Below are 20,799 nucleotides of genomic sequence, written 5' to 3'. Positions count from 1 at the left end.
TATTCCATTGATCTGTTGTAGGTAGCCAAATAAGATGTTTCACTGCCAACCTAGAAGCAAGTGGTTCAAATCCACCAGCTGCTCCACAGAATGATGGGTAATCTCTTCCTGTGCAATTTACAGCCTCTGAAAACCAGCTGAAGGGTCAACTATGACTAGATTCTGACTTGATGGCACATTACAACTGTTATACCAACATCCAAAAGGTTTTCCAGGCTGTCATCTTTATAGTGGGAGCACTGGTGGCCTGGTGTCAAGAAGCTGCGCTACAATCCTTAAGGCACATGGAGAATGTCCAATCTCCTTCCGTGTGGTTAACTGCCTCTGAAAGCCTGCTGGATGGTCAGCTATGGGTCTTTTCTGAATCAATGGTACACAACAATCTTTCTAGGAGCAAATCACTTGGCCTTTTTCCCAAAGTTAAGTGGGATTTAACCTAACCTTTTGATTCGTAGACCAGCATTTAACCACTAACACCATGCTTCCTTCATGGAACCTGTGAAGGGCTTGAAGAAGCCATAGGGGAGAGGACTAAAAGAGTGGTGCCTGGGAAGGAAGACTGGAGACAAGAGGGTGTGGAAATTAAAGTGGCTTGAGGGAGGTGAAACTTTGCCATTCAAGAATGTGCAAGACCTGGAGAGCTAGTGGTACAGTGCTTGATAGGATCAGGCTAAGACTTTGAAATACAGGGCTATAAGGTCTAGAAGAAAAGACATGGCCCTGGGAGATCCTGATGGAGCAGGATTGAAGCAGGTGGTCTAAAAACACCAAAAAAAAAAAAGCCGTGGAAACCTTGGATACCCTGGGTCTGAACAGTGCATAGGCACTATGAAGACATGCCTGTTGTTGCATTGGCATGCCTGAGGAGTCCAAGGTTTGAGGCTGCAGCCCTGCCAAGGCATTGAGAGTTGTGTGCATGATACCTTCTACTTTTACCCAGCTCTGACATGGGCCACAAAATGAGGCTTTCAGTCAGGTGGCCACACACTGCTTGCAAGGAGTCACTCAAAGGTTTAAGTGTCACAGCTCTGTCCCTAGTTGCTAACTTCCTGTTGGGGTTTTGGGAGATCCTGAAGGATCCTGTATTTATTACCCCATGCGGTGGTACTGTACAGGAAATATGTTTCTACTTCTATGCAATGGTTTACAGAACAGGGGACATTTCATCTCCATGCGGTCTTTTGCACAGAATGCAACTGCACCCACTGGAACAGTTGGTGTGGAAGCTTTTGTACCTTCCCATGGCATTTGCCTTTAAGGTCAGTTTGTTGTTCTTGTGTATCACTGAGTTGGACCCAACCCGTAACTGACCGGTCCAGCAAGTTTTCAGAGGCAGTTAATCACACAGTAGACTGCCCATACTTCTCCTGCAGAGCAGCTGGTAGAACTGAACTGTGTGCCTTCGAGATTGCAGCACAGATTCTTGTCACTTGACCATCAGAGATCCTTGGTGTTTAAGGTCTGTTTATGCCTCTCCACAGTACGTGCACAGATAAGAAAGGTTTTGCCATTTGCCATCTCTATGGAGCCCTTTGCAAAAAGGATGGTATCTAAACCTCAAGGGAGCCATATGCACAGAAGACCATGCTTACCTCACTCTTGATTTACACAGTAGTAACAACATTTGGGTATCTTTAAAACTTCTTTCCCAATAATTTTCTAACTCCAAAGTGAAAATTCTATTTTTTATTTTTCGGATTTTTGTGGTTGCCCTTTAAAAATCTCACCAGTCAACAGTGAGCACTGAACTACATAAGAATCTTATGGCACAGGAACTTGAGGAAGCCAGGTCTCCCCAAACCCTACACTTCCACTCCAGATCCATGGTGAGACCACATGAAAGATTATCTTATCAGGTGGAATGACTGGTATTCAATATTCAGAAAGGAGGGCTCCTTGTAAGGTCAGACTTCCCATTCTTGGGGACAGAAATGCATGAGGAGTCAGGGATGTTGGGGGCAGGGAGAGCCAGGGATTCATTGTGGTAGCTCCTATTTTAAGCCATCTATAATGGCCAAACAGCATCGCTACCACTCTTGTAATACCTGTCCATTCATTTCTTTCTAAACCTGTTTCTCTGTGTATGATCACTTGATCCTCATATCCCCATATATGATGATTCATATCATCCTCATGATGATTCACATCCCTTCCTGCTCATTTATCCTACAGATTTACTAGATTCCACTGTCTGTGGAACTTCAAGTTCTATAGTTCTGCCCCTTGTCTGAGGTGGGGCTTCCAAGGATGGTTCAAGGAATGCATAAATAGACGTTTCAAAATTGGATTTAAATATTCTTCAGGTCACCACACAAGGGGCTTTGGGATGAGAGCTTTTTACACATGAATGTGGGGCTGGGGTGCCCTGAGAGAGAAAAGGGAGACCCATCTATTAGGGCGGATGAGGTGCCTCACTCCCAGGTGGACAAGGGAGTGAGCAGAGGGTTGTGGGGCCAACTGGGAGTCAGCCCTCCCTTTGAGGTAGATCATCAGGGAGGGAACTGAAGAGGGTCTCCCATGGAGGCATTAGGTGATCACTTCCTCAGTGGTATTGCTGGTAGCTGGAATAGCCTGGGGCTGGGGCACCCTCCTTAGGGGGCAGTTGGCTGGAGTCCTCCAGGAACGGGGGCACTGAAAAAGGGAGAATCAAGTAAGGGTGATCAAAGGAGGCTGGGTGAAACATTTGCTATCCCTCCCTGGCCAGCATCCTGGTACTCACCATTGCGGAACTGCTGGGCTGTATAGCGAGTGAGGAGGATGCCAACACCTTCAATGAGGGCCAACAGGATGCTCCCCATCATTGCTGAGCCCACCATGGCTAGCGGGCCACCTGAAGTAGTGAGGGGGCAGAGACAGTGGTGAGGGCAAGCAGAACAGGGTGGAAGGGGCTGAGGCTGAGTACTCACTTCGGGCTGCCAGCACAGCACCAGTCAATGCTCCACTGGTGATGGAGTTCCAGGGATCCTCCTTACCCCGAAGCCGTACCAAGCCACAATCAATCGTAGAGAACAGACCACCCCACACTGCAAAGTTGCCTGCAGGGAGAAACAAGGCCTAGTGTTCCCAGACAACTCCAAGACTCTATATGCCAGGGTCTAGGGATTTCCAAAGCCTGAATGCTCTGACCAAGAATGGGGAGGGGAGAACAGGACCCAGACAAAGTAGACAGCAAACCTCCAGGATATGGTCCCTGTCCTGAGGTAGCTTCTACTTCAAGCCATCCACAATGACCATCAATATTCCCTTCAACTTTATAGGGATTTTTTTTTAAAGTTCATATTTTTCATGTGGTTTTGAATAAAGCAACTCTAACCTTCATAAACACTATATGAAGTTGGAATTCTGATTTTGGTTATAGAGAGAAAGATTAACTAAACTACCCCTTTGCCATGAAGGCAATTTGAATTCATAGTATCCTACAGGAAAGAGAAGAAATGCCCCATTATAGTTTCTAAGGTTGTACTTTTAAAGGAAACAGATTGCCACATCTTTCTCCAGTAAAGTACCTTGGCAGGTCAAGCAACCAACCCTTTTGGTTAAGTCAAGAACTTAGCCACTACATCACCAGGGAGGAGGAAAACCGTTAGGAAAGCTAAATAATAAGTGGTACTTAATCACTTAAGTAAAATAATGACTGAGGGGTTAAAATGTTTAGCATTGCTATGAACCGACCCACAGCTGACCCTCCAGTGGGCTTTCAGAGGCAGTTAATCACATGAGAGGAGACTGCTCATCCTTCTCCCACAGAGCAGCTGGTGGATTTGAACCACATGCTTTTGGGATTATAGCACAGCTTCTTGCCACTAGGCAATTAAAATTTAATTATAAATTAGTTATTATTATTAAAGTGCTTAGCATAGTAACCTTAATATTTATAAATATCTGATACATAAAATAGAAAACCACTATTATAATAGTAAACTATTATTATCATTGATTATATATCATTGATATAACTAGCATCATCTAATGAATGCTACCACTTTTCTTTCAGGAAATCCCAGAGTCGGGGCTAGAATCTGGACACCAACACTCCCAACTTCAAGTCTAGATATAAAGGGGAACCTGATCTTGCCATCATATTTCCTGTGTCTACTTAAAGCTTCTCACCTCCAATATGGGGGACTCGAATCCTCACAGCACTGACACTACTTCTCAACCGGTGTCGAATCCCCTGGCAGAAAATGAAGAGAAGCAGGGCATGGATAAAGCCACTGGCAGGATTTTTGGCTTTTAAAGGAAGAATGGGGATGGGAGACTTGTCATGGGTATCAGGGCAGAAATATGGAGAAGCAGCCAACAAGGGTGTTGTCACAGTTGGGTCAAGGAAGTCTCATTCATTTGATTACTGTGTGTCAGTTATTATGCTACATGCAGGAACTTGGCAATAACCAAGGCAGACTTGGTCCCTGGCCCTTTAGATCACACATTATAGTGAGAGCCAGAGCCTGAATAAGGACATATCAATAAACAAAACAGTTCCAGATAGTACTAAATAATCTAGAAGGAATGCTATTGTTGTGTACAGTTAAGTAGGGACACACCCATAGGTGACCCCATTTTGCTACCACAGAGCAGCTGGTGGATTCAAATCCCATACTTTTGAATTGGCAGTGCAATTCCTCACCAGAGCTCCCTGAGAAGAAATAAGATGAAGAAATATGACAGTGGCTGAGTAGTGAGGAAAGGCTTAAGAGGCATCCGTGCTAAGAGTTTGAGGATAATAAGGAGAATCTTGACCTGAGAGAGAATCTGAGAGAGAGCTCTAGGCTAAGGCAACAGCAAGTTTCAAAGCTATGAAATAGGCATAACACTGAGGTGTTGGAGGAAGATAAGGCCAGTGAGTAGAGAGTGGACAAGGGGGAAGAGTAGTGAAAGATGAGTTATGAGAGATAATCAGATTGTGTAAACATGGTATGGAGTTTGAATTTTAAGAATAATGGGAAACTATTAGAAAATTCTAAAGAGATACAAATATCTGAATTTACCCTTTGTAGAAGCTCTTCTGGCTAGACTCTAATGGTGTACAAGCAGAAGCAGGGAGATAAGTAAAGCTACAGCAATCATGGGGACCCAGGCCAGAATGGTGGCAGTAGAAGTCAAGAAATTGCTGATCTGGGGATATATATACTTGGAGGCTGAGTATGCTGATGTGGTATGAGGAAAAAAGAAGAGTTAAGAATAACTCCCAGGGTTTTAGCCCCTAAACAACTAGAAAGAGGGAATTATAATTCCTGAGATGAGGTTAACTAAAGAGATTAGGTCTGGGAAGGAATGAGGGGTTTAGTTTTGACACACTGAATTTAAGATTAGTCACACAAGTTGAGAATGTTGTTGATTGCCTTCATAGCAACCTATGAACAAAAGGCCTGAAGCCCCTCTACAACTATCGACATTTATCAAAGTCCATAGAGTTTCCAGAGGCATGTTATTTAGGAAGTGGATGCCACTTCTGCTTCCAAATGTGAGAGATGAGGTAAATTGCAAAGATCTTGGCAAAAAGATGGCATTTAAAACCATGACATTTGATGAGGGGGGATGGTGTGTTGTCAAAGACTTAATTGTGTTTAAAAGATTTTCTCAATTTTGAGGCTGCCTTCCATGTGTCAATTAAACTGGTCTTCTCCCTCTATCCACATTTCTGACCCAGAATCTCCCACCAGGTAAACTCTGACTTTGTATACACATCTAGGATTTTTTTTTTTGACAGGACAGTATTTCCACAGAGGAGCTCTAGTTGAAGGTAGGTCTAACAAAGGCCATGTCTGCAGTTCCCCAAGACAGTAGATTTGGAAGCCAGTCCTGGCACATAGTAGAACAGCTGGCATCAGGATGAGTAAGCGCCGGTGACTGACAACTACATTCAGTTTTCAGAGTAGTATCCCGTGTCATGAACCCCAACACCATCCAGTGAAGGCCAGGGCTTACAACTGGGGCACTACGGAAGCCTTTGATAGCTTGGAAGACTCCACCACCAATAACACCCATTGTGAAGGCTCCTCCGCAATCATCCACAATGCGCCAAGGGCTACAAGGCAGAAGAAGAAATGATTATGAGCCTTTCTCCATGCTCTGACACAGGGATTCTTTCCAAATTTTTCCTTGGCCCTACTTGTCTCCTCTTTGCAGCCAATATTAAATGAGTTTTTTTATACACAAACAGTTGTAATTAAATAAACACTATTGCAGTGTTGGCCAGCTCAAACTCATTGTTATAGAAACCGACTCACTGCTGACCTTCCATTGGGTTTTCAAGGCTGTAAATATCGCGAGAGGCGATTGCCCACCTTTCTCCAACAAGAGCAATTCCTCTAAGCCGCCAGCGAGGTGGAGCCTTCTGGGTTAGCACTAGGACTCCAACCAGCTAGCTAGCTAGTGTACACGGTCTCACTACCTCCTCCAACAATGGGCGCGTCCTATCAAGCTCCGCCCTCTGCCTCATTTTATTCAAGGCCGACAGGGAAAACGACAGATGGAGGAATTCAGCACTCACAACAATCTCAATCAGACCTCCCTTCACTAACTAAAGTTAGTTGGTAGGTAACTTCACATATTTCTGCTCCGAGGCGTTTCCCTCACCCCACCCCCACCCCTGACGAAGTGGATGTGGATTCGACCAGCATATCCCATTTTGTTAACAGAGAGGGGCAGAGGCAACCATGGTTGTCGTCTCTCTTAACGAAGTTCAGGAGAGCAGTAGATTGTCTAAGTAGATTGTCCAAGTATGGGAGGCGGTCTTGTGTGGCCAGTGCCTCCCCTGCCCACCTCCCACAACTGGCCCTGGCGACGCAACAACCGTTCTGATGTTTGTGCCCATCACTATACCAAGGCTCGCGAGCGTACTCCTCCATGGCGGAAGCGTGCGGCCAGGCAAACAGGCCCGAGCCGGCTGGGCCACGCCCCTAGTGTAAACGCACATAAGCGCCTGAGCTTTCCACCTATTCCAGGACAAGGGTTGGGTACGTAAGGCCAAAGGGGTACTCTCATTGGTCATCCACATTGCGTCACTTGTTCACCACAACCTCCCAGCGTCTCCCAGTTACCTTAGGACTCCGGAAAGAAAGGCTTCCTGTGCTTTAGGAGGAGGGAGTCCTGTGGTCTCTGTGAGAGCTTCGAAGAGAGAACTGGCTGGTGTGACAGCATTCTACGGCTTGCGAGTCTGTATTGGTAACATAAGGGTGGGCGCTTTCTTTGGGAGCTAGGGTCCTGCACTGTGCTTCCCTATTTTGACGCTTTGGTTTCTCCCACCTGGTAATCTTTGGGGGAAGTTGGGTGAGCCCATTTTTGCGGTGCGGGGGAGACGCCTTCAACAGTGGGCGGAGCCTAGATTTAGGCGTGGAACCCAGGACTCAAGCGGGAGGAGGATGGTATCACTACTTACCTGTTCAGATGGAATAGTTTCTGCCCACCAGTAGATAGAAAAATGGGGGTTAAATGCGTACATGCCGGGGAAGAGGTATTTGGTTATAGTATCTGAATTATAATCCTCATCTAATCTAATTTTTAGGCTGTCTGCCTTTAGCGCTGCCTGCTATCCGTTATGCCACTGCCTGTGGCGCTGCAGACCCGGTTGGCCAAGAGAGGCATCCTCAAGCATTTGGAGCCTGGTGAGAACTAAGAGCAGATGGGGCCACTATTTGCCAGATTTAATAGTCACTATATTGCTGATAACAATTCTTGATATATAACTTGAGCCAAGCAGTAGGATGAAAGGCATTATTGTTAATAATAAGGACTTTTGACAGCCACTCTTACTAAGGGGAGGGAATAAACACTTTATGCCTAACAACTTGACAGCTGATGCCCATTTGGGTTTACTGCATTTCAGGTTCCATGGGGTGACACAATATCTAATAGTAAGGTTGGTTGACATCTTTTGCAGTATTCAGTGAGCCAAGTACAGTGTTGCTGGTGATACTTTGTTGTTTACAATACTGATAACATGTAGCTCAGGCCTATTGTTGTGCCATAAACTTATGCAGGTGATAGATATTTTGGACATATATTTTGGACCTTGTAATTCCCTGGCACACACATTCCTGTTTACAGCAAAAAGTAATGACAGCAAAAATCTGTCATTTAGGCCTGCTGTGTTGCTGCTACTATTTATACTTTACTGTTACACTATACTGAGTGTTGGCATTAATTTTGGGCTATGGTGTAGCATTCAGTGCTATATAGAAGAAATATACTTACTATTCACCATGTTGAAATTTACATCAATTATTGGTTAACAATACTGAAAATGATCACTGATACTAATTTTAATCCTATTGGATAACATCTAATTAACAATACTGACAATAGCTGACATCTGTTCTGGGAATTGTGTTAGCTTTTGCTAACATACACATGAATATGGATTCATTAAATCCATAGCTGAAATGTTAGATAGGCCTATTCAAGCACAGAATACACCTTTTTTATTCGATTAATGGACATCTCTTTCAGTCTATGTGCCAGGCCCTTTGTCAGTACTACACCTTGCCATTCAAGAACTGGGTGGATTCAGAGCAATGTTTGGATAAGTCCCAGACTTATAAGATAGGTGGTGGTGCTGGTTCTATGTCTTTTAAGTCAGAAATGAGCCTCCAGCAGGTTTTCAGAAACTATAAATATAACCCTGCTTGCTGAAGCTGAAGAGGACCTGAAGCACCTTCTGCAGAGGGTCAAGGACTGCAGCCTCCAATATGGATTGAGGCTCAATGTCAAGAAGACAAAGATTCTCACCACTGGACCAACTGGCAGCATCAAGATGGATGGTGAAGAGAGTGAGATTGTTCACAGCTTTAGTTTGCTTGGCTCCACAGTCAACACTGTTGGCACCAGTAGCCAGGAAATTAAAAGGCACATTGCCATGGGAAAGTCTGCTGTTAGGGACCTCTCCAAAGTACTGAAGAGCAATGGTGTCTCTCTAGAGACTAAGGTGCATCTGATACAGGCCATGGTCTTCGCAATCACTTGTCATGCATCAGAGAGTTGGACAATAACTAGGGAGGATAGAAGGAGAATTGATGCGTTTGAGCTGTGATGCTGGAGAGAGTATTGAATGTACCAGGGACTGCCAAGAAAACAAACAGGTTCATCCTGGAGAGGGTTAAACCAGGCTACTCCTTGGAGGCAAGGATTCTGGGGCTTTGTCTGACATACTCTGGACATGTTGTAAGGAGGGACAGGTCCTTGGAGAGAGACATCATGCTTGGGAGGGTGGAGGGACAGCGCAGGAGGGGAAGGCCCTCTATGAGGTGGATTGATTCAGTGACTGGGATAATCGGGATGGGAGTGTCAGAGATGGTGCGATTGACAGAGCAGTTTAGGGCTGTTGTACATAGGGTCGCTGTGAGTCGCAAGCGACTCGACTCAATGGCACATAACAACAACAGTAAATTGCAAAGGGAGCCGGTTCTCCCACCGCCCCTGCCGCGGGTCCCGGCAGCACGGTGGCGGGCGGAGAGGCAGTGCCAGAGCAACCCAGCTTCGCGAAGACTGTGCGCACCGCGGCCCACAGGCACCCAGCACGAGCTCTCCCTGCCGCCAACATGCCCAAGAGGAAGGTCCGCTCAGCAGGCCGAGGGTGCGGTAAAGGAGGACCCCAAGAGGAGATCAGCGAGGCTGTCAGCTCAGCCGCCTGCAAAAGTGGAAACTAAGCCCAAAAAGGCAGCAGGAAAAAGTCTTCTGACAAAAAAGTGCAAACAAAAGGGAAAAGGGGAGCAAAGGGAAAACAGGCTGAAGTGGCTAACCAAGAAACTAAAGATTTATTTACCTGCAGAAAATGGAGAAACTAAAAACGAAGAGAGTCCAGCCTCTGATGAAGCAGGAGAAAAAAGAAGCCAAGTCCGATTAATATTTGTCTACCATGGCTTATCAGTGGTCCCTGTATCTCCTTTCTTGTACAATCCAGAGGAATATTTTTATCAACTGTTTTGTAAATGCAAGTTTTTTAGTAGCTCTAGAAACATTTTTAAGAAGGAAATCCCACTTCATCCCATTTTTAAGTGTAAATGCTTTTTTTTTTTAAGAGGTGAGATAATTTGCCAGTTTATTTTTTGGTACAACCAGAAAATGTGGGATGGTAAAATTGGGGGGGGGGGGCTTTGGATGTCAGTGTAACATTCCATGGGGAAAGGGGACAGTTTTTATATCACATAATACATAGTATGCTTAATGACAATTTGGAGTCATAGTCATGCATTTATGACTTGAACATTTTAAATTAAGCCTATTTTCCATGTTTTTTTAGATACATAAATTAGAACATTGTTTAGTAAAATTTCTTAAACATAACCACTCCCTTTTCATGGCTTTCTCCCTGTCAGAACTATGTGGATTCTGTAACATCTTTGGTCTTGGTAGTCCAGTTTTCCTAATAACTTTGTTATGTGCTGTGAACGGTTGAAAATTTGAATGTGTAGTGTGTGTGATAGTAAATTGTGAATTAGTGGAACTTAATGATGTGACAGTTTATCAACAATTGAAGATATTGGTACTTATTTCTTCTTTATGAAAACTTTCCTCCAAATTTAAAGCTAGAAGGTCACTGGAATTTAGAAAAGAATTGTAACTACATGGCTTTTTAGATTTTTGGTACGTGCATTAAGAATTGTGTACAGGTTGTTCATAATGTCTCTGTACTGGCTTTTAAAACAACCAATAAAATATAAATCATGGGAAAAAAATTGCATAGGGAGCCCTGGTGGACTAGTGGCAAGAAGCTGTGCTGCAATCCCAAAGGTACATGGTTCGAATCCACCAGCTGCTTCACAGGAGAAGGATGGGCAGTCTCCCAACCTTGTGTTTTATTGCCTCTGACAACCTGCTGGAAGGTCAGCTATGTTCTGACTCCACAATACTTAACAACAAAATTGCACAGGTATGTTATTTGTTGTTATGTACCATCAAGTTGGAAGCAGCACATAGCTGACCCTCCAGCCAGTTTGCAGAGGCAGTTTATTACCCAGAGATTGCTATCTTTCTCCCATGGGCCAGCTGATAAGATTGAAACTGCATGCCTTTGGGTTGGCAGTGCAACTCCTTATCACTAAGTACCAGAGCTCCCCTCCCCTAGACCTAGACACAGTGATCAGAAATCACATATTTGCCAAGTTAAGAGCTGGATAGATTTGGATATATTTTCAAATACTTGTTCAGCTCATTCAAATAAATTTAGATAATAGTGTCACATACTACTTGAACTCAGGAACTGAGAATTTTTTTACTTTATTATTTTTATCTTTCATATACATTGTTTCACACGTTAATTGTGACCCATACAGTCCTTCATTTACATTTTATTTTGTTCATTTATATTGTGGGGTTTTGGTTTTTTCCCCCTCATTTACACTACTTTCATGAAATCACATAAGCCAGCTACTTCATGCCTCATGCCCTAATATCCCCCTTTTAGATAGTCAATTGCTGATTTGCCCATCCCTATCAAACCAGTACTCTGAGGAAATAAACACATCCCTTTTGCTGAAGGTTCCTGTTAAACTTGGTAACTTTGAGCATCTGCATCCATAAGCATCGTCCAGTCCATTATGTTGTGTCAATTGACCCTACTTCACAGCATGGATCATCTTCTCTATCTGGTTGGGGTTCTAGTCAACTCATCCCCAGCCATCTCTGGCTAAGTTTAAATGGACATCAGCTGCAAGCTCAGGAGTCTACACTTCTCACTGCATTCCAGACCTGTTTGTCTCTTCACTCAGTCCTAGCCCCTACATGGGATCAAGTCAACAAGCCAGGGGTCTTCACGACTTATGAAATCTTTGTCCAAATTCATAAATCAGATAGGTTTGGATAATGTATGACTTATCATTAGAACCCAGAAATTGTTTTAGTAATTTGGGTAAATCCTAATATTCAGATATTTGAATTTTGCATGCAGTGTTTTAAACTGCCTCTTGGCCCACATACAGTGTTGTGATTGGTTGAGTATGTGAATGAGCATATGTCTCTCCAGGCCCTGACAGCAGGATGAGAATTCCCCAGGTCCTTAACTGGTCCCCTCACTTCCCTTTGTCCTGCCAGAGCCAGAGGAAGAGATTATTGCTGAGGACTATGATGATGATCCTGTGGACTATGAGGCCACCCGGTTAGAGGGCTTGCCACCAAGCTGGTATAAGGTGTTTGACCCTTCCTGGTGAGTGTTTCCCAGGATTGTTTTCTTTTACTGTGCTATTGTTGGCTTTGGAGTCAGGAGATCTGTGCTCCTGACTAGGGCAGGGATAGGCAGAGACTGGGAAGATAGGAGTTGAAACAAATGAGTGGACATCTATACTGAAAGTCTTTCCCTCCCTCCCATTGCCCTGCAGCGGGCTCCCTTACTACTGGAATGTGGACACGGACCTCGTGTCCTGGCTTTCCCCACATGACCCCAACTCTATTGTTACCAAATCGGCCAAGAAGCTCAGGAGCATTAATGCAGGTAAGCTGGCAGACAGACCCAAGGGTGTCTAGAACAATTCCTAAAGAGGGGTTGGGTAAAAATTATAGTTGACCAGGTTCTTGAAAGCAAATGCTGCTGGGTCTGGGATAGGAGGAAGAGGGCCACGTCAAGACTTTCATGTTCTCAGATGCTGAGGAGAAGTCAGACCGAGGCCAGGACAAACTCGACAGAGATCGAGATCGTGGCTGTGACAAGGTGGACAGAGATCGAGAGCGGGACAGAGATCGGGACCGTGGGTATGATAAGGTAGACCGAGAAGAGGCCAAAGAACGCCGTCATCATCGCCGAGAGGAAGTGGCTCCCTACCCCAAGAGCAAGAAGGGTAAGCTGACAGGGCCAGGACTAGGAGTGCAGCAAGCCATCTAGAGTGCAACATTTAAGGAAAGTTGACACAAGTGCTTGGAACTGGAGCTCCAAGCTACGTATCCACACAGGTTATAAACACTGCAGTCCATGGCAGCCATGTGTTCCAATTATTGCTGACTGGGAGGCAGAATGGGGTTCCATGTGTGTGGATTAAAGTCCTACTTCTATTTACTTTCACAGTAGCAAGCCGAAAGGATGAAGAATTAGATCCCATGGATCCCAGCTCGTACTCAGATGCACCACGGTAAGTGACAATCCCTCATTAAGACCTTTTTCCTCAAGACTATTACTGCACCTGTGAACATCATCCTTTTTGTCCCATTTCCTTTCCACTTTTCAAGTGAAAGAGAGAACCAAACCATATTTCATATTCCCATCTCAATCCTCTCCCTTTCTCAGGGGCACATGGTCAACAGGACTTCCCAAGCGGAATGAGGCAAAGACAGGTGCAGATACAACAGCAGCTGGGCCCCTCTTTCAGCAGCGCCCATACCCATCACCAGGGGCTGTGCTCCGGGCCAATGCTGAGGCCTCTCGAACCAAGCAGCAGGATTGAACCTTTGCCTTTGCAGCCCCTGCTCTTTTAGAGATTCTCATAATCTCTGTAGAGATTTTTAATAAAAGCTTTTCAGTGGATAATGCCTTTGCTTCATCTTTCTTTTGAAGCTTCCCAACCCAAGCCAACAAGATGCAAAACTCATTTTATTTACAAAAACTCACCTAAGAAATAGGGTAGGTATGGCAGAGACATGAGGGTGGCAAAGCTGGAGACTTGAGGAAGGGTTATGTCTTCATAACCAGAGAAGGGTTAGTCATGCCTGCTCTGCCTGCAAACAGGCAGTTTGGAATCTACTTCACCCCATCCCTAACACTACTAATAGCTTGGTCCCAACTGGGCCAGGACAGGAGAACAAGGCCAGGCCAACGTCTTCAATCCCAGCAGCTACGAACCCTTCACCTTGGTGAGCAACCTGTGTAGGAAGGGGAAGGAAAGAAAAACACAGCTTGGGGTGGGCTAAGCAGGAGGGCTTCTTGAGCAAGCAAAAGGCAATAGTGGGGCTGGGTTAGTAACAATGGTTTCCTGGATCAGAAAGCTGCACATGGACTAAATAAATACAACATCTTTATTTGGCATTGGGTATCCTGACATTTGTTCATTACAATTTCTTAGAAAACAAATTAAAAAGTCAGAACAAATGAATAAAAAATAAAGCTCCAATGACATAGCAAAGACAGCCCAGGCACTCTCATGCATGCATATACACACATTCACTGGGATACAGTTAAGGGATTAATAAGCTTTGGGGAATGCTGGGGAAAAGTTCTAAATTTCATCAATTCTAAGACACTTCTCCCTCCCCATACATACATACATACATACACACACTCTCTCTCTCGGTGTATTATATACCCAGTGGAGTTACCAAGTGTGGTTGGCAGCTTGCTTTTTCTTCAGATGTCTCAGAAAATAACCATGGACCCAGAAATTGACAGTGTCTTAGATTTAATGATTCAGCCATTAGCAGCAAAGCTTTTTCTTCAGAAGTCTCAGAAAATAACCGTGCACCCAGAAATTGACAGTGTCTTAGATTTAATGAGATTCAGCCATTAGCAGCAAAGCACACACACACACAACACACACACACAGCCACCACCCTAGATCATTATCTGATTATAGTGAATTTAAAAACAAAACCACCTGACACAACAGCTTGCATTGCACCCTCCCCCAGAATGGGTGGATACTAAAATCTCAGCAGCCATGAACAATTGCTCTTGCACTCTCTCCCTGGACATTCACAAGAAACTTGTTATCAAGGGTCTTGGTACCAGAAAAATAGCCCCAATGCCACACAGAAGACCAAGATTGATCAGTGTGGTGGCGAGGGAGGAGAGAATGCTTCAATTTATGGGAAACTGAACCCCACAGGTTTTCATTACTAATTACCAGATTTCTGTCTAATTTGTCCCTAAAAAGGAAGCAGCGGCTTGAGAGGAAATCTTTCAGATATGAGGACAACCCCAACAGAGGGAGGCAGGCAAAAAAAAAATTGCTGCCTGTCCCAGAAGGGATTAGACAAGGGTATAAGAAGCAGTTCTAAAATTCCCTCTTCAGAAGGGGTAAGCCTACCAGTTAGGGTGATGTGATGGCCAGCCCAAGTCTCATAGTATATAAAACCCTCTCTCCTAGCCATCTCAATGACCTGGGGGAAAAGACTACCTTCGTGCCCCCGAAGAGCCAGGCTCCAGCAGACACATGAGTCCTGTAGATGCCCTATGCCCTACATCCTAGTCTCCTTATCTCCCCCCAACCACAGCCAACCCTCACTTCACCAGGACTGACTTTGGCAGAAAGGGCTCCAGGATGACATCTCCACGATGGGAAGACAGCTGTGGTGGTGGTGGCTGCCCGGGAGGCTGCTGGTGCATGCAGGGCCCAAAGGTAGAGGTGGAAGTGGATTTGGCTGTACCTCGAGGAAGGCTGTAGAGGTAGACAGCACCGATGACAAGGCCAGCACCAAGGGCAAATAATGGGTCTACATGGAAACCAAAGAGGCGAATAGAAGCAACAGTGGACAGCACTATAGATAGGGAGGTGGCAAAGCCCTTGAGGATGTTGTCAGCATACTTAACAACAACAGCCACCAGGAGCCCACCAAAGGCCTGGTTGAGCACGACACCCCAGACAGCAGGTGTGTACCCAAAAAAGAAGCCATAGTGGGCCACAGCAGTGCCTTCAGCCCACCAGAGTCCCACTAGACCTAGTGTTGTGCCAAAGAGGCCAAGTTGCAAGTTGCGGAGCCACACAGAGCCTGAGCTGCCTTTGAGGATCTTCTCAAAGTAGACACCTGCAAAGCCTGAGGAGAGACAGGAGGCCACCACAGCAGCAAGACCTGCTCCAGGGTTTTGATCCAGTGGCCGTGGGCCTCCACTACCTGCTTGCTGCGCCTGGACAATGGCAACACCAGTGAAGAGGAGCAGCAGGGAGGCCCACTGCAGTCGCGAAAGGCTTCGGTTCAGCATGAGCACAGAGAACAGTGCTGTGGTCAGGATCTTCAGCTGGTACGTCACCTGTGAATAGCACGTGGAAGGCACTAAGGACTGACCCTAATCCCAATATAAACCCATGGAGGGCAGTACCTACTGTGAGTCCCCAGGTACAATAGAGGGAAAAGTTTAGATAGCAATAAAAACAGCAACATCCAGCTAGTTGGTCATTGACTGAATTGCAGCTAGATCAGCTTTGAGTGACTCCCAGAAAATACAGAAGAAGTCCTTGGCGGTACCCAAGTCCCACCACTTCCTAGCTGTGTGACAAGGGAAAAAGTATTTTCCCTGTCTGAGCCATGGCATCACCATCTATAAAGTAAGACCAATGTATGTAAATCACCCCATTAAATAAATGATAGGCTTTCTGAAAGAAGAGTCTTAATAAATATGTATTGAAACATACTAACCAACCACAACTAACAGCAACAATATTAGCACTTTATGTGGCAGGTGTGGGCATTAACACTCTTTAGTCATATAGTTAATTTAATCCTTATAACTCTATGAGGGTTATAACTTCTAATGAGAAAATTAAGACACAGAAAGAACAGGTGACCTGCACAGTATCACACAGCTGAAATGTGGCAGAATTGGGATTTGAGCTCAGGCAGCCTGGCCCCAGAATCCAGGATCTTTAAGAATTTCACAAAGCTGCCCACAGTTTAAAGCTTATCACCAGCCAAGGGGCTTTTCAAATAAGGAATCTAGGATTGAGTAAGTTCCAAGGACTTTCCAAAGGTGACATTTTCTAAGCTCTCCCACTACGCTCTATATTTCTCAAACCAGTCAGTTCTTCTGGGAACATGCTGTGCTTGGAGCTCACCTGGAAAGTGGCAGCTGGAAGATTGGAAATAGCAACATACTGGAGGTTATTCTGTAAAGTATAGATGAGAGAGGGTACTGCGAGCTTCAGGGTGTCCACATACTGCACCAAGACAGCCTCATGGAGGAAATGAACCAGATGCTTCAGGTTGCCTGAGTAGGGGAGAGAAGGGACCTTTTTAGCACCAACTGTAAAACAGGATGTCATCTCTCATTCAGCTGTATCTTGCCATCAGCTCTAAACACACCAAGGACATGTATACCTTGCCATCAGCTCTAAACATCCCAGCCACATGGATGAATGCAGGTTTGAACTTTATGTGGAGTTCCACTGGAACTTACTCCAATACATAAATGAGAATAATTTACTACATAATTATCCTCAAACACTTAAATTTAGAGTCTTTACAAACTCTGCCCTAAGTTTTTGTCAGCTCATCTTTTAAGTCTCAGTTGAGCGTTGCTCTTCAGAGGCCTCCACAATAAATGTACAAGGAGACCTTGCTGAATCAGCAATTCACAAAAACCTGTCCTTGTGCTTCACAGCACTAGTACTTGCTCATTTAAAACCCTTTGTCCATAACTTCTGGGCCCAGATGGATTGTGGTTTTTAAAATTTTCCAGCTGTTAGGAAAGTAACATTGGCATATATACACCCACCTAGCAAGGTCTGGACTGGCACATCACAGTCAAACACATTAATATTTCTTCAGTGAATTGTATGAATATTCTCACCAAATAGGGAAAATACACAGAGCCCATACCAGGTCAGGCCAGATTTTACCATTTAAAAAACCCAAACATCTATGGAATATGGCTTCTGATTCAGTTAGTAACTATTTTTTCTTCCCTATCCAAAATATCAGCCCCATTAGGGTAAAACACATGTTTGTATTACTAATATGCTGGACATAAAGCCCACTTAGTTTTTTATATAATTCACTTGTAAATGTCTACTGAACCAACCAAAACAAGTGAGTTTCTAAATTGCTGCTTCCCAGTGACCTGGAGTTTAGAGAATAGATAGGAATGTTTTCTTCAAAATAACACCGAGGGGGAAAAGTAAACACCTAGGGTAGGGCCATATAGAAACTACAGGGAGGCAAACCAAAAAATCTAAGTAAGACTACTTAAAATCTACAGGACTAATAATTTGATTTCCTAAAAAAAATTTCGAGGGGGAGATGTAAGGAAATCTGAAAATTAACGAACTATATCACCAATATACTGCCTTTATTAAAATATAATTCAAATTTTTAAAAACTTTTGTGACCTTTGAGAAATAAATTTAAATACTATCTGACTACTTGGTCATTTCATAGTTAGTGTTAGAATTGTTTTTTTTTTTTAAGTAAAGACTTATTGTAGTTAATTTTTTTTTAGTTACTTTTTAAAGTATATCCCAAAATATTTATGAATACAGTTTTATGTGAGATTTACTTCAAAGTAATAAGGGGTAACATACAGATTGACACTGAATAGATAATAACTGATGCTACTGATGCTGAATTTGGGTGACGGACTTGGACTTCTATTCTCTTGGATTTTTTAATTTTCCACAATAAAAAACTGACAATAAATGAATAAACCTCCAGGCAAGAGTCAGCTGCTACCCTATGGGTTTCTTACAGGCACAGACTCACTCCTACAACCCACAAAGGACAGCTCCGAGGGTTTTAGTTGTATAAAACTGAAGATGTAGCTTATAGCTGGAGGGATAGGTAGCTTAGCTGCCCTTACAAACTCCCCAAGCATTTTCAAAGACACCTATGGTCACTGAATAGACCCCTCATGTGAGCCCTTACATATATACATACATATATATACACGCGCGCACACACACACACACACACACATGCAGGGTACCACCTGCCTCAGCTCATACCCCTCTTTTGTGCGAAGAGTAGCAGTAGGCAGGTGAAACCTTTAAGCACTTCTGCCATGACAACAGCTGTAGTAGCAAAGAAACGGTCCCCAGGCAGTGTGCGGGCATAGCGGATGCTGAGGATGAGGGAGGCATTCTGGAACACCAGTACAGCCAGAGACACGTACTTGAGGCGCCGGTGAGCTGTGGGGAACAGAGGAAGCAAGGGAGAGGAGAGAATCAGAAGCTGCTTAGGCCTAGCCATACAACCACCCATGCTCTTCTCCTTTATCAATCAAAATCCTCTTAGTCAACAATATTTCCTCCTGCTGCCTATTCCACCCTGATTAATAAAAGCATGGCCCTCTCTTGTTTTCACTGTCTCAGCCAGAAAAGGACCAGAAAGGGCCACATCCTGTTCAGCCTATACCTAGAATCCTAACTGAGGTATCAGGTGGCTGAGCAGCCCCTGGTCATCTCAACTTCCTCTGTCCCTCAGAATACCCACTATATTCTTGACAGTTACTGTATGCCAATTACTGGGTTAAGGAATTATCATTATTATGGATTATCTCACTGTATCCCTACATCACACTGGTCTCCAAAAACTATGAGGATTCCCATTTCAGGGATAAGAAAACAGACGATTTATATAAAATGCCATTGTTGTGTACCACCGAGTCAGAACTGATCCTCCAGCAGGTTTTCAGAGGCAGTTAAGCACACGGAGGAGATTGTCAATCTTCCTGAATCAGAGCAGCTGGTGGATCTGAACCACTTCAAGATTTCAGGGCAGCTTCTTAACCATTAGGCCACCAGAGCTCATAAATAAAATGATACTCTTATTTAACAAGAGATTGTCTCTTGTGGCATACATACAGTGAATGCTATCCCAATACAGGGAATGAGACCATTGTATAAAGCATGTACTCCCCTTAAGGAAGTCTTTCTCTCATTTAAGAAATGACTCAATTCCCTCACACTCAGAATGGCTTCTCCAACTCCCTGCCGCCCCATGACAACTGACTCCTTTACATAGAATAGCCTTAACAAATATAATAATTTCCCCACTGTCCCAGGGATTGAACTCTCACGTAATGAATGGTTACCCTTAATGAGAATGGTCTGGTTCCCACAATCATGTAAGGAAACATTTCCCCATACTCCATATGGTTTTTTCATCATCCCCATTCTCAACAGGTATTATTCCTTGTTCTACCTACACTCACAATGAACTCTACAAGTAAGGTCTCGATGCCCTCAGAATTTTTCTTCCACCATATCATAAAGGATCCTCCCATATCAACATACATTAACTCTACTTCCTTTAGGAAGGGATCCCCCTTATAATGACGTCCCTCTGTCAAAAAAGATCCTCTCTTCGTAATGAAGAGACTGTCCCGTCCTAACTCACAATGGTCCCTGTCCTTTAATAATGAAGGAACAAAATAAATAAATAATAATGAAGGAACCACAACATTCAGAATGGTCTTTCTATTCTTTAAGGATGCCCCCCAAGAATGGTGTCGCCCTTCTATAAGGAAAGAAACACACACACACACACAGAAAGAGACAGACAGACTTCGAATATATTAAGCTCTGGTGGCCTAAGTGGCAAGAAGTTGTGCTGCAATCCCGAAGGCCCTTCACATTCAGAATGGTCCCTCCTCTTTATATGCGGAAGAAGCCTTCCAAGAACCTACAGAATGATCTGTTCTCTGACTCTAACACACGCACAATGGTCCATTCTATCCTCTCTCCCCCACAAACTTAGGTCTATCCATACGAGGTGCGCTCTCTCGCCTTGATGAGAAGCCTTTCGAATCTCCAACGATCCTGACTCTCGCCCCACCGCAGATTTCCCAGCCACAGCCAGCCCACCACCTCACCCGCACTCGTAGTCCCAGGTTCCAACGCCCCCACGGAGACCACCCCAGGCACAGGCGCTGCGGTGGAACCACCAGCCCCAACCGCTGCCATGTTGGCATTTGCCCCTTCCGTCCCCTCAGAAACAAGCCACTTCCGTATTCGTCATTTCCGCTTCCGTTTGGAGCGTGGTGGGTAGAATAAGTGGTTAGAGGCTTTCCTCCACTGCTCCTTAAAGCGGAATTTGAGAGATTCCACTGGGATTGAGAATCCTGTGAACTCGACCACCTTCCGACTTTGCACCCTTCCTTGACTGCTCAGCCACCCGATACCTCCCATCTCTGCGATCCTGCTTTCTGTATGGTCAGATGTCTTAGTGGTT

The 20,799-nt window shown here is 44.5% G+C and overlaps 3 protein-coding genes across 9 annotated transcripts; 1 reads left to right on the top strand and 2 right to left on the bottom strand.

Moving 5' to 3' along the window:
* Positions 1-2,475: 2,475 nt before the first annotated feature.
* On the bottom strand, positions 2,476-6,851 carry TIMM17B (translocase of inner mitochondrial membrane 17 homolog B (yeast)). The gene is made up of 6 exons (XM_006903332.1): positions 6,826-6,851; positions 5,929-6,028; positions 4,111-4,174; positions 2,907-3,035; positions 2,720-2,830; positions 2,476-2,631 (listed from the first exon to the last, which is right to left on the bottom strand). Exons 1-6 carry the CDS (start codon positions 6,849-6,851, stop codon positions 2,543-2,545), a joined length of 519 nt encoding a protein of 172 aa, XP_006903394.1. The 3' UTR covers positions 2,476-2,542.
* Positions 6,852-7,530: 679 nt separating this feature from the next.
* Positions 7,531-13,381, top strand: PQBP1 (polyglutamine binding protein 1). Of its 5 annotated transcripts, none has more exons than XM_006903331.1 (6): positions 7,531-7,607; positions 12,031-12,142; positions 12,315-12,336; positions 12,695-12,770; positions 12,995-13,058; positions 13,214-13,381. In XM_006903331.1, the coding sequence occupies exons 1-6, from the start codon at positions 7,541-7,543 to the stop codon at positions 13,368-13,370; spliced, it is 498 nt and encodes a 165-aa protein (XP_006903393.1). In that variant the 5' UTR covers positions 7,531-7,540; the 3' UTR covers positions 13,371-13,381. The 5 variants fall into 5 exon arrangements, with proteins under 5 accessions (XP_006903393.1, XP_006903392.1, XP_006903391.1 ...); XM_006903329.1 differs by having other exon boundaries at positions 7,541-7,607; positions 12,031-12,118; positions 12,315-12,453; positions 12,542-12,770; positions 13,214-13,370; XM_006903328.1 differs by having other exon boundaries at positions 7,541-7,607; positions 12,315-12,453; positions 12,542-12,770; positions 12,998-13,058; positions 13,214-13,370.
* A 376-nt stretch (positions 13,382-13,757) lies between these two features.
* SLC35A2 (solute carrier family 35 (UDP-galactose transporter), member A2) lies at positions 13,758-20,531 on the bottom strand. Of its 3 annotated transcripts, none has more exons than XM_006903325.1 (5): positions 20,441-20,531; positions 18,573-18,755; positions 16,689-16,840; positions 15,159-15,886; positions 13,758-13,785 (listed from the first exon to the last, which is right to left on the bottom strand). In XM_006903325.1, the coding sequence occupies exons 1-5, from the start codon at positions 20,529-20,531 to the stop codon at positions 13,758-13,760; spliced, it is 1,182 nt and encodes a 393-aa protein (XP_006903387.1). The 3 variants fall into 3 exon arrangements, with proteins under 3 accessions (XP_006903387.1, XP_006903386.1, XP_006903388.1); XM_006903324.1 differs by lacking the exon at positions 13,758-13,785 and adding an exon at positions 19,561-19,580 and having other exon boundaries at positions 15,140-15,886; positions 20,422-20,531; XM_006903326.1 differs by lacking the exons at positions 13,758-13,785; positions 18,573-18,755 and having other exon boundaries at positions 15,140-15,886.
* Positions 20,532-20,799: the final 268 nt, after the last annotated feature.

Source organism: Elephantulus edwardii, unplaced genomic scaffold (genome assembly GCF_000299155.1).
Source record: "Elephantulus edwardii isolate Elephantulus edwardi_28Jun2011 unplaced genomic scaffold, EleEdw1.0 scaffold00567, whole genome shotgun sequence".
NCBI lineage: Eukaryota > Metazoa > Chordata > Mammalia > Macroscelidea > Macroscelididae > Elephantulus > Elephantulus edwardii.
The sequence above is the reverse complement of the archived record's forward strand: the minus strand, read 5'-3'. Positions and strand labels throughout refer to the sequence as shown.